General features: G+C 41.9%; 1 protein-coding gene across 6 annotated transcripts in view; it reads left to right on the plus strand.

The window, feature by feature from the left end:
• Positions 1-12,604, plus strand: part of brsk2a (BR serine/threonine kinase 2a) — a 186,658-nt gene that overhangs the window by 152,288 nt on the left and 21,766 nt on the right. For all 6 annotated transcript variants that reach the window (XM_047595923.1, XM_047595924.1, XM_047595927.1 and 3 more), the window contains 3 exons: positions 5,951-5,982; positions 10,366-10,530; positions 11,716-11,813. In XM_047595923.1, coding sequence (XP_047451879.1) covers positions 5,951-5,982; positions 10,366-10,530; positions 11,716-11,813 — 295 coding nt within the window. The remainder of the gene's footprint in view (positions 1-5,950; positions 5,983-10,365; positions 10,531-11,715; positions 11,814-12,604) is intronic.

The following is a 12,604-nucleotide window of genomic DNA, read 5'->3' on the forward strand; positions in this document are numbered from 1 at the left end:
AACCATTTTGTTGTGGTTTGAACGACTCCAGTTGTTTCTTATATCACATAATAGGTCAATCAGATCACATATCGCCACCTAGTGTGGAGGAGGAGGAGGACATGTTCTCGTCAGAGTGGCAAACGTCGCTCATCCAAGAAATTCTACACGTCCAGTTGCTTTTCTTCAATCGTCTTTTGGATTTAAAACCAAACCAAGACCTGGGTGACTGAGAACCTTCACAGACATATTGTGTTTTTGTTGTTTTTTTAATTTGTTTCAATTGCAAGATTTTAGGAAGTCACGAAAACAGTTAACCACTTTAACCATTTTTATTGTAATAAAGCAATAAAAAAAACTCTTAAATTTTATATAACTACGATAAACCTGGAGAATGCTACTCTACATAAAAGTGCTCAGTATTCCTTGCACTTTGTTGTTATTAACTCAGTGACATGAAAAAAGCACATGAATTAAAACCCTGTGCAGAGATAAGAGGCCGGTCGGTGACAATGAGCCCAGACACACAGTCATTATGAATTATCTTCAGGGAGAAGGGGAACGGTGACTTCCTCGACCGATAGTACGACCCCACAGAGCCTGATCTCACCTTCAGAGTTATCTCCAAGATGCTTAAAACATCCTCTTAACTATTAAAGCTCGGACATAATAAATACGTATTAGATATAGATGTCCTCCTTTTAACTGGGTTATTACTTTTCATTTTCTTTGGTGCACCGTACGGTGTGTCTGCATTCCCTATTCATAGTCTGCAGCCAGCATTGCTTACTTATTATGTTGTAAAAGCAGCAAGTTATATTTAGGTGCAATCCGAGAAAGCAAGAAACTTAATAATAATACTCCAAGGAGAGAGGAAAAGAAAGATGGCAGATGCATGCTTAAACTTAAATATCTAATATCAGCTCAGCACTGCAGAGGCAGCCTTTGTGTTGTGTCTTTTTCATTCACTGTTTTCCAAATGTGTTTGCCTCATCCCCAATTCCGTTTGAGTTCTTCCTCACGCACATTGTGTGAATTCAGGAGAGAACTGTTGCTTGTGTACTCTCCCCCCCTTGCACTGTTTCGGGAGCTCATCACAATGCCGGTCCCCTTTCTACACAGCAACTGATCACCTTGGCAAGGCGGCTGGAGGAGAGAGCAAGAACAGAGACGTAGGAACAACAGAGAGGCAGGATGACGGGGGTGGTGGTGGTGGTGGTGGGTGGACAAAGGGAAATGTAAATAATGGAAGTGGTCAGGGATCTCAAAAAGTACATACTTCACAAAGAGATGGTGCTGCCCTTTTTACCCTGCATCTCACATTCAGACAGTGCACACAGACACACGGAGTATAGCGGCGTTCTAGGAAGTTCTTGTATTTGCACGCAGTAACTTGCTTTGCAGTACAGTTCAAACTTCACACTGTCACTCACAGTGTGTTTACATGCAGAGCTTAATGCAGCTATGCTCTAAAATTTGACTTTCTGACTACAATCCTTGTCCCAGTTTACAGAGAACAACAGAGAAAGTCAAATAACTGACGGGAACCAGTCCTCCTCCTCCACACTAGGTGGCGATGTGTGTCTTTTCAGCAGGTTAATACGTCGCCCTTTCCAGTTAACCTATTGCATCATGTAATAAAGTCGTTCATGTGTCAGACCGCCATTTAAACAACAACCAGATGGATAATAGTTTTAATCTTGTACGTAATGTGTGCAGACAAGATGGCGCCATCCCTCAGGCTTCTTCTTCTTCTTCTGCGAGCGGCTTTCTACGATGTTTTTGTTCCGGGGTCATACGCCAGTGCAGCGGTTGTGGCACATGTACACATGCGTTATCCAGTTAAAGTCTGATTAAGGCGTATACATGCCAGGGAAAATCAGTTTTCAATCACATCATCTGGGCGTCTCGAGCGACGTATTTACATCCATTTAAGTTCAACAGTTAAAGTTGGATTAAGGCAATAATTCTTTTTTTTTTTTTTTTTCACGTGCATGTAAACGTACTGACACATACCGCGATGCACTCCCCATGCACTGCAGGTACACGTGTGAATCAGTGCAGCAAACCAAACGTTTTTTTTACACTCGTGCCCGTGAGCTAATGTGTTGACACCAGCCTCGGCGAATGTTGCTGCTCCATTTCCCCCCACACACACCTTAACTTATCTTTCACCGTGTCACAATGACTAAAGACTAAAGCAACACAGATGTGAAAGACCAAAAAGAAAATCTAAAAACATTAGAAAGAAAGAGACGCTGGTTTTGCAGGGGAGCTGACATCCTTAAGGTGAAGCCCTTCAGATAAGCAGCGGTGTTGAAGCGTGAACCGGAATGATCAGGGCTTTTTATTATGCTGTGTGCGCTCTAGATGTTTTATTTTTCCATCCTCTGCTAGCGTGATGAGGACAGGTCACCCTGAGATCCCCTAGATACGTGCACCAGCCTCCAGCAATGTCCTCCACAAAGGGTTACACACAGACCCGGCTGCTGGGAGAGAATATGCTACCTGTCCGCTCCACTCTCTAACATGAGGACTCCGACCGGAGCTCTGGGGATGCGCTGTAACCTCGCAGAATCTCAAATGGCCTTGGTAGATTGAACGCTCGTGGAGTTTAATGGCGGCCGCCCAGTTGGAGACGAGACAGGTGCACCCGAAGGGCTGGCGCGCCTGTCTCAGGAATGACACCGTAAGGGAACATGACAATCTTTTGCTTGGGATTATTTTGCACAATAAAAAATTTGCTGAATTAAACTGACAAGGTAATCAGACCGTAGCTACCTGCCTGTGCCAGTACGTCTATCGTCACCATCTGTTAATTAGATTTTGTTAGTAGATGTGCACATGCACACAAAGGCGAGGCCCCCCTTCAGAGTCTGAGTGGGAGGGCACGCACCCGGGCTTTAGGGGCTTAGCCCAAGAAAAGCTATGCTCTTCATTTCCTGTCTGTGAAGTCCCCCCGTAGGCAGCTGGGCCAGCCACCTCAGCACAGTCGTCTCATCCTCACTCCTCTAATGAACGCAGACAACCTGAAATGATCTGTGTCCTCATGATACCTGGCTAACAAAGAGGATTGGCAAGCTTGTTATATTAAAGAGCAGACAGACGGCCTCCTAATGGGGATGTTATAGATTAAGTACAGTTAGTTGTCTGGGATGAAAATAAAGGAAGTGAAAGTATATGTCTCATCCTTTTGACTCCTGTGTGACCTTTTTTAAAGTCTTGGCAACGCGTCATCTCTGAATCTTTTTGTTCCTCTTCCTAAAATAGGGCACCTATAGATCTTTCCGTTGCTACTCATTCAGATTCAGCTTTACACGAAGATCAGTGACGACAGAAAAAAAAAAAAAAAAAAAAAACGCTTAAATGCTCCAGACAAACTAAGTTAGAAGAACACGCTGCTCAGCCCCGACGTCAGAACCGCTGACAGGTGTCGAGGACGACTGTCGTGTAATAATTGCATCTGTGAAAGGTTGACAAATGAGCAGTCAGTCGCTGGAGTTGATGTGTTTAATGGGTAAACATAAAGATTTAGATAAAGAGCAGTTTTGAAAAAGAACAGATTGTGACAGCGAGGTCAGAGTTTTCTGCACAATGTGAATGATTAGTACCAACCAAAGATGGTCTAAGGAGCTGGTTTCTGGGTGAAACTGTCCCAAACTGTCTAGCTGTTGTGGTCCAATCCCAAAAAAATAATAAAAAAAGAGCTACTATGGTTCAATACCTTGATAACTCAGTCCTTTCCGCCGCTAAATTCATCTCCAGTGGATACGTGAGCTTCGGAGCAAAGGAAGATGGGCGTGGTATCTACTGATAAACCATCACGTTGACAGCTGGGAGTCTGTGCCTCATCTCCCAGGGGATGAGACGTCTGAAGGCTGCAAAGGTGGAAAGAAGTGTGACGTTCTGGTTATTGGTCTGCAGGGAAACCCGGGCCCCTCAAATTCTGGGGGATGTTATGTTGGAACCTACCTACGATTTTTATTTTTTATTTTTTCATGGCAGCAACATCCTTTAATAGAAGATGGTCATTTAAACAGGACAATATACAATTTACCCCTAAAACTATATTTCATGGATGGTTTTATGGAAGTATTTCTGTGCCTTCAGTTTGAATTTCTAAATAAATTTGGTTTAGAAAAACAATTCAACATCTCAAAAAATCCTAAAACCTAAAAAAAAAAAAAAAAAATCAACCTCCAAAATATTACAACTCAGAAATTCAACCTAAAAGAATTCAAACTCAAAAATTCAACCTTGAAAATTCAACTTCTTTTGAGATGGTGAAATATTTCATAAAGGAGAAGAAATACGGATGTTGAGTCCAGCTTTTCTGAAGCAATTTTTTTTTTTAATTCTTTTGAGATGGTGAATTTTTATTAATTTATTTTTGAAATATTGAATTTTTTTGATATGTTGATTTTTTTAAAAAAAATATTTTGAGATGTTAAATTTTTATTTATTTACTTATTTATTTTTGAGATATTGATTTTTTTATTATTTCTTTTGGGATGGTGAATTTAATGACGTTGAATTTTTTGGGATGTTGATTTTTTTTTTTTTTTTTTTTTTTTTTTTTGGGATGGTGAATTTTATGATGTTGATTATTTTGGGATGTTGGAGACACTTAGCCCACCGTGCTCCCGCTGGTGTGCGCTTGCAAGTGAATGATATTTGTTGGTGGTCGGAGAAGCTGTTGTCGCAGCCTGTGGCTACTGAGGTAGTTCACCACCACCAGAGTGTGATTGTGTGAGCGAATGAATAATGCATTCAATTGTCAGCACTTTGAGCATCTAATGGAAAAGTGCAATATACAACCAATGCATTATTATTATTATTATTATTATTATTATTATTTATTCAGATCTCTGAGCAGTTGTCGGTTGTGTTGAAAAACAAGTTTGATCTGTGAAGTTCTCACCTCACAACCTACAGAACTTTTCTGTCAAAGGGTTTTTTATCAAACTAAACCTTCATACACAGCCACTATTCTCCCAGTTTTACCTCTACCTGAAAGCAGCTGGAATGTGTAGTGACACGTTTAGAGACTGATTGATGCGATCTCACTTCAAACCACATCTTTCACTTTCATGTGCGCGATTCCAGTCTCCTGCCTCCAGGCCTTCAATAAAAGTCGGACAGAGTAGGTCACCCACCGGCCTGTATCTGACAGGCGCCGTGTCTCCGTCAATACCGTGACCTCTGTGGAACCAGACAGGAGTCACCTATAGTCGGTAACCACAGTCGGCCCCGGCTCTCGTGTTTGCACCTAATAATACATGAAGGCATTCATCAGTGCTAAAGAGCAGAGGTAGATCCTCCGGGACGGTGGAGACATGGAGACATCGAAGGAGACACGTACACGAGAGCTGTGCCCCCGACTAAGTGACTTTAATTAGAGCTGCTGTGTGTATCTCCTGTGGCTCCACAACAACAGCACGAGCAAATTAAAAAGTCCCAGCAGTGACATTGATCCCTTTTGCTTCCGTGGACGATTGAAACGCTCTGAATCCTTCCACCAGCAGACGTCTTCCTTTTTTTTTTTTTTTTGCTCCGTCCTTTTCTGCCTTTTTTTTTTTTACGCTGCGGTGACAGCGCTGATGACAAAGTGGCCACATTAAGACAGTCGTGACAGGAGCAGTACTGGGAAAAAGCAAAGTGTTTGTGAGGAAGAGGGATGGGAGGGGAATGAGGATGCAAAGGTGCCTTTAGGCCACAGGGCTTTGGCAGGGTCAGCAGCATGTGTGCGCGAGATAATATTCTCTGTTTATAGCTCAGCTGCTATATATATATATATATTTTGCCTTTTGCAGTATTGATCTTTGAAGGTGGTGTTATTTACTTCCGTGGTTGGTTGTCCCTGTATTTTCCTCATGTTTTTCTCTTTGCAAAGATTATTTTAAAAAAGCTGATTCCAGTAGATTCGTTGTTTCCGTTCTGACTTGCTCTGTCTCTTTCTTGTCTTTTGCAGTTAGAACAGATCCAGAAGCACACGTGGTACATGTAAGTATCCCTCTTGTCTTTTCTTTATTTGCCCCCCCCCCCCGTGTTAGGCCATTCTGGGGGCGGGGGTGGGGGGCAGGAGTTACAGACCTGAGGGGAGCCAGCACATGAAAAATGACTCTGAGTTTGAGCCGGGAACACGGGAGTACATTTAAGCAGGGCATGACTCCACTCTGGGGGATGTGTGGGGGTAAATTGGTAGCGCATGAAAGAGGATGTGCAGCATATGGTCAAGTGAAGGATGAGCGAGGCAGAGGGGGGGGGGCGAGCGTGGACGTAGAGGAGATTGAACCCACCTGACCTCAGCGCGCCCATCGTTTAACGTTAATATCGGTGTCGTCACCTTTCTGAGCTAATATGAATTTGTAGAGCGAAGTTGTAAAAACGTCCATTCGAATGGAGAAAAGCGTGAATAATTGCTATAAAGATAAATGTATAAATTTAATATATTCTAATTGGTTCCAGTCTGCTGCAGATTTTTTTCTTTTTTGACGTATTTGGACATAAGGAAAGACTGGATCACTTTTAAATTACTGGACACCACCTCAATGAAAAGAACAGCCTTTAGATTTAGATAGATGCTTCATTTATTTAGCCTTAGAGGCTAATATATCCCACTGTAGCATTGCTACCTCATCGTCCTGCTGTAATTTAAACCACTTGTCAGTGAAAAAGTTCTTGTATCTTCCGAATGTTTCTAGGGTTTTCCTGCATGTGCTGCCAGTTTCTCTGATGTTTTGATTCAAGTGTTGTTCCTTAACACTTTAAATTCAAGGTTTTGAGTCTTTCCCCGGTGATAGGTAAAAATGAAAGTAATTAGCATAAAGTCAGGAGATACACAGGAAAGTCCAAGTGCAAATACTTGAGTAGTGTCACAATACAAAAAGCATAAAAACAGAACCTTAAAACATTGATCATCCAAAGTTAGTTAAGATCAAACATGTACAAAAAAAACATATTAATTTAAAAAATGAATAAGATTTCAAATCCACCGCAGGTTAAAACACTCTGGGACAGTAGGAAACACCAAACCGTCCGTGTGCAAAGAAAGGACGCCAGGTTTTATCAAATTTAGGAAGCAAACCTTTTATCGTGCGTCTTATTTTCTCCACTGTAACAAAACTGAGTGTTTCTTTGATCCAGGAAAAGTGTTTTGGAATCGATGCATCGGTGACTTTTAGGTTCAGGATCCGTATCTCGTTGAAAAGTTCCCTTCCAGTTCAACTTCAGCTTCAACTTCAACTTCTCCCTGGTTTGATCTGGACGTTATTGAGTCAGTGGCTGGATTTCCGTTACAGTTATTCAAAATAAAAACAATATTTATGATAAAGTCGATAAAGTACAATTGTGCTCCGTAAGTGTTTCCATTGAAACGTGTTGTAACTCTCATGAAGTCTTATCTCACATTGTCCCATAATTCTCTTAAATTCTCGCCACTTTGCGGCCGATGGACTTTAAATGAACTGGTCACATGACCCCCTGTGAAATAAGTGTTTCCATCGCACTTTTGCCATAAACTTTTAGTGTAGACGTTTCCGTTACCAGTTTTTTATTGTGATATTTAGGTTTTGCACATTTCTAGGTGTAATGGAAACACAGCAAGTGACTGCAACGTTCTCAGTCCATTAGGAACTTCAAATTATTATGGTAGATATGATGGTTTTCTCCTTAAAACTGTCTTTGTTCTGTGTCAAACATCATCAGTGCATAATATTCTGGTTTTCTTGGTTTCACGTTGGGCTGAATTCGCCGCCCTTTATAGTGTTTGTGAGCTGCACCACTTTACTTTTTTCTTTTCTTTTTTACACGGTGGAATGATTTATTTCAAATAATTTGGGGATCTGGCCAGAAATCTTGTGCCAAACTCGTAGTCGTCAACAAACCGCTTTGTTGAGTTGTTTTTCTAATGGCTTTACAGGCCTATTTAGATGTTGGCTCCGTGACAGCGCACACTTCTCAACCAGACCCTACACCGGCGATGTTTAAATAAGACGGGCTCCATCTGTTGCTCACTAAGGAGGTTGTAATTATTGGCACTTAATTTGGAACGCTTCATACTAATATCATGAAGCGGTGGTAATTGTAGGGCTCTACTTACTTTGTCCATGTTTCTTTCTTCCTTCAAATTAGAAAAAAAAGGGGCTACAATGCTAGTATCAGTCAGTGGTTGTAATTTGACCACGTTGTCCATCGGCACAGTTTTAAAGAGGATCTTTAATATTTCTAATAGTAAAGAGGATATTGGAAAAGTAGTTATATGTTGACACTAGTGACAACAGTAGAGTTGCTTTCTATCTTTGCAGTACAGTAACAAAGATGAGTCGTGGCAGGAGAGTGTGAGTCCTGCAGGAGGCTGAGTTATGGTTCCTGTCCTGCCCTTAGACATCATGCAAACAGACAGTGAGTCTGAGAAAAGAAACACGAGGAGACAAGAGCTGGGAACTAATGCAGTACGAGTTTTGTCAGTGAGGAAGTTACCTAGTTGTCTGCCTCTGCTTGGCAGGTTGGCTGTGAATGAGTGAATAGTCATGTGAATGAATGAGGTGGGATGTTGCGCTGACACATGTGGTTGTGGCGACTCGTCTGCGGTTTGCTAAAAAAAAAAAAAAACATGGGCGGCAGCGTGGTCACATCACACCAACGGAAACTTCCGATGCAAATTCACATTAGGCCAGAATAAATGTTTATCTGATGGTTTTGTTTCATGGTTTATTTGTTTATTTGTTTAGCTGTCGCCATAGGAGACAACTATTCTTCCTGGAGTCCATGCAAAATAAAAAATACATACAACCAATGCACCTATAAATATAAACAAACATATCAAAATATGAACAAGTACTGTATAAAAACAAAAACAAATAAACAACGGTTCGTATGCAATCATCCAGAAACACAAAATTCACATAAACATAAAACCAAACATCCCAGATTTAAGAGACACATGAATATAGTCGGTAAGTGTCTCACCACAATCTATAAAAATAAAAATCTTCCTGTTTCTAATGAAACCTCCCACAACAATCACTCTGTTCTACCATGTATTTACCACTAATACTATCATGTATCATCAGTGTATCTGTAAATATACAGATAATACACCTGTGGTTGGTGAACTTTCTTTCAATCTTTCATCAACTTTGGATGCTGAAAGGACCAACTTTTTTCCTTCAAGGATATTTTCTGTCATTTTAGGTAGTTAATATAATTTTGATGCATGTTCAAGTGTCAATTTTTTTGGATAAGTTTGATTTTAGTTCGTCATTTGACACAGGATGCAACATAATGGAAGCGGGATGCAGCATGTTGCCATGGCAACTGCTCCGTAAAGTGGTTCTGTGGAAGTTGTAAAAAAAAATGTAAAAAAAAGAAAAAAAATAAGAAATAAAAAAATAAGTGCAGAGCATAGAATTAATTAAAATAAAACGTGAGTGAGTGGAGGAAGTGGTCATGGGTATCGAGGCTCCGTCCTCAGAGAATAGCATCAGTTTGGCCAATGCAAGGAAGCTGGTAGAGGGTCCATATTTATATACAGTCTATGCTTCCAACCATTTACCAGTTAGATAGATAAACATACCTAGAAATAATGTAATAAAAAAAGGTAAAATTTTTAAATATTAATTAGGATAATATAGGGCACAACATTTCAGATTTACAGCAAAATGACGTCTCTGTCGACCTTCAAATAAACTGGACGTAACACCTTCGTGATACGCTACAGATTTATGGACTGTCACATTGCAATGTTTTTCATCACAACCCAATTTCATATGGGCACGTTGAAACAGGGGGAGCTGAGCTCATACCACCGTTACAGTTCACAGCTTATAGAAAAGTTGAGAGAGATTGGTGTCATTGTAAAACCGCCCTATGGGTTTTTTTTTTTTTTTTTTTTGCTTCCCTGGTCTCACCACAGGAAAATGAATAGATCAACAGAATGTAGTAAAATCTGACTCTATATTAGTGCACAGGCAGATCTGTGGAAATGTTCTTCGACGTCTAGAATATAACAGAAAGATTGAGTCGGAGGTAGCCTAGGTGTGGGCAGAGAAAAGAGAGCCGGAGAGACAAGGGTGACATAACTAGAGAGTGTTTGGCAAAAAATAGGGCCTATAATGAAGAAACTAAGTTTGGAAAACAAGCCCGGAGGAGGGAGGCACAGGGAAAACTGACTAAGCCATCTCTGTGCATCTTGGTGAGCATGATGACCGCTGTTCAACCTCTGAAACGCACGAGCAAAATGACTAAACCTGTGAAAAATACGTGACTACCGAACTTTAATGAGCTACACGACGGCATCTACACGTCAGATTTATAGGGAGCTGTTTAAGCTTTGTAGAGTGTTGTTAAAGGAAACTTTTAATTGTCTTTTCTTTGCGTTTCCAGAGGAGGCAAAAACGAGCCAGAGCCAGAGCAGCCGGTGCCCAGGAAGGTGACCATCCGCAGCCTTCCCTCCGCAGACGACATCGACCCAGACGTCCTGGACAGCATGCACTCCCTGGGCTGCTTCAGAGACAAAAACAAGCTGCTGAAAGACCTCCTCTCCGATGAGTGAGTGAATAGATGATTAGAACAGAGGGGAGGAGGGAGGAAGAGGTGCGATGCAGAATAAAAAGCGCGGATGAATGAAAGCAAAATACGTGCAATAAAACAAGTGAAGGCAAAGAAGGGAGGAAACGGGGCCGTGTGATTGCTGGAATAAAAGCGGAGATGACTGCGATGAAAGGATGAGCGCTCGGCGTCTGCGTGCGCGCTCACATTCGCCGGCTCTTATGAAATCTTGTGAGGCTGTCACTTTAGATGTCAGAAGCCATCGATCATTTAGCTGTTATCACACGGCGCTTACACCGCTCGCCGCTGGATGCGTTTCCCCCCAGACTGATCCTGGTTTGCAGCGTGAACATGCTCCCGGGTCACATTGTTGATGTTCCGCCGCGTCTCAGCTGCACACGCGTTTGTGTTTTGCTACCGGTAAAAAATGTGCGTTTATCTTGGAGGTACTTTCACGCATTTCACACATGCGGTTCTTTTATTAATAGGGACACGTAAATGTTGCAGTTTTTCTTTTTTAACTCCTCTCCCGCTACTTTACATTTTGCCCAGCGTCTCCCGTTTAATACTAAACAAGCATTACTCCATCACTACGCCCCCTCCACTGCTCCTCCATTAGCTTCCCTTTCTCCTGGGAGAATCTCATAATAGTGCTGGACTGGAGGAAAATCTGCAGTCTCCATCTCCCTCCCCCTGGTTCATTTTAGCTGAAGTTGCAGGTCCTTGTCTCTTTGCCTCCCGCTGCTTTCCAATCTGTCTTTATTAAGGGGAGCCAATGCCCGAGCATTCTGCATAGCGAGCGCTGGCCTAGAGGCTAAAGATATTAGGTTTCCTGACTTACAGAGAAAAGGAGAAGAGGTGGTAATGTTTTGATACTTTCATAAACTTACCAGCAGACTTTTGCGTGAAATAGGCCTCATCTTATTTTATATGTGCATAATATTACATCACGGCTTAATGATCTGTGAAACTAAACTTTTTGTTTTAATGAAGAAAGCGTTTTATTAGCTGCCTCAAGACGAACCAAAAAAAATAATTAAATGAATACATTAATCGCAGTGAGGAGTGAGGTTATTGTAGTTCAATACGTGATGCTACACACATGAACTTCCGGTTTGCACAATGGTCGACTGGTTGCATGCAAAATGTTTACAGAGTTTACTTTTTATTGTCGCCTCTTTGCAGTGACAACCAAGAGAAGATGATCTACTTCCTGTTACTGGACCGTAAGGAGAGGTACCCCAGCCAGGAGGACCAGAACCTCCCCCCTCGCAATGAGATCGGTGAGACCTGGAATCATAAAAACAGTGTAACTAGTTTGATATAGTGACACTAAATAGTATCTAACTCTTTCTTCTGGAAGAATCCGCTCCAGAAGCAGTTTCGATGAAATACAGCAGCAGAAATAGAATGTGTCAATAGGCCGTGGATCTGATTCTGAAATACTGTCACCTTTATGGGCCGTGGCTCAGATACCAACTCCTCAAAAGCAGGAAACAGATCATTTTCGTTTGGGTGGGATTTGTACATCCCACCCAAAGGAGCGCACAGATCTCCACCCACAGAAATCTGCGTAGAGTTGCTCTACTTGGGGTTATTTTCTGACGAGAGCGCTCCAACGTGAGGACTGTTCTGTGCAAATGTGCGAGCGCGAGCGACGGCTCCGAGTTACCGACATTTTGATGAATAGACTCCCTCTTCAGCGAGTGTGATACAGTCAATACAGTGGCCATTAGTTCAAGGTCTGAGAGGAAACCGTTACTTATTCACTATTAGTTAAAATGTCAATGTGATCGGCGCTAAACATCGCTCAGCGTCCAGGCAACGCCATGCATGAAAACGGCTCGGTGCGTGGAAACAGGCGGCGGCCGCTCCGCGTCGATTCAGAGTCTGTGGAGACTTTATTTGGGAAAGAAAGGGACAATGCACATTAATGAACAGCACATGTAAAGGTGCCAGATTCTAGCCTGCAGGCTGGTTTCTATCTGCGATCCCATTGGCAGGTTGGGTGTAGCTGTGAACAGACGCGCAGGAAAAGAAGACGTGTAACATGTGAGAAATGTAGTAATTAATG

This window comes from Mugil cephalus, chromosome 10, assembly GCF_022458985.1.
Source record: "Mugil cephalus isolate CIBA_MC_2020 chromosome 10, CIBA_Mcephalus_1.1, whole genome shotgun sequence".
Taxonomy (NCBI): Eukaryota; Metazoa; Chordata; class Actinopteri; order Mugiliformes; family Mugilidae; genus Mugil; species Mugil cephalus.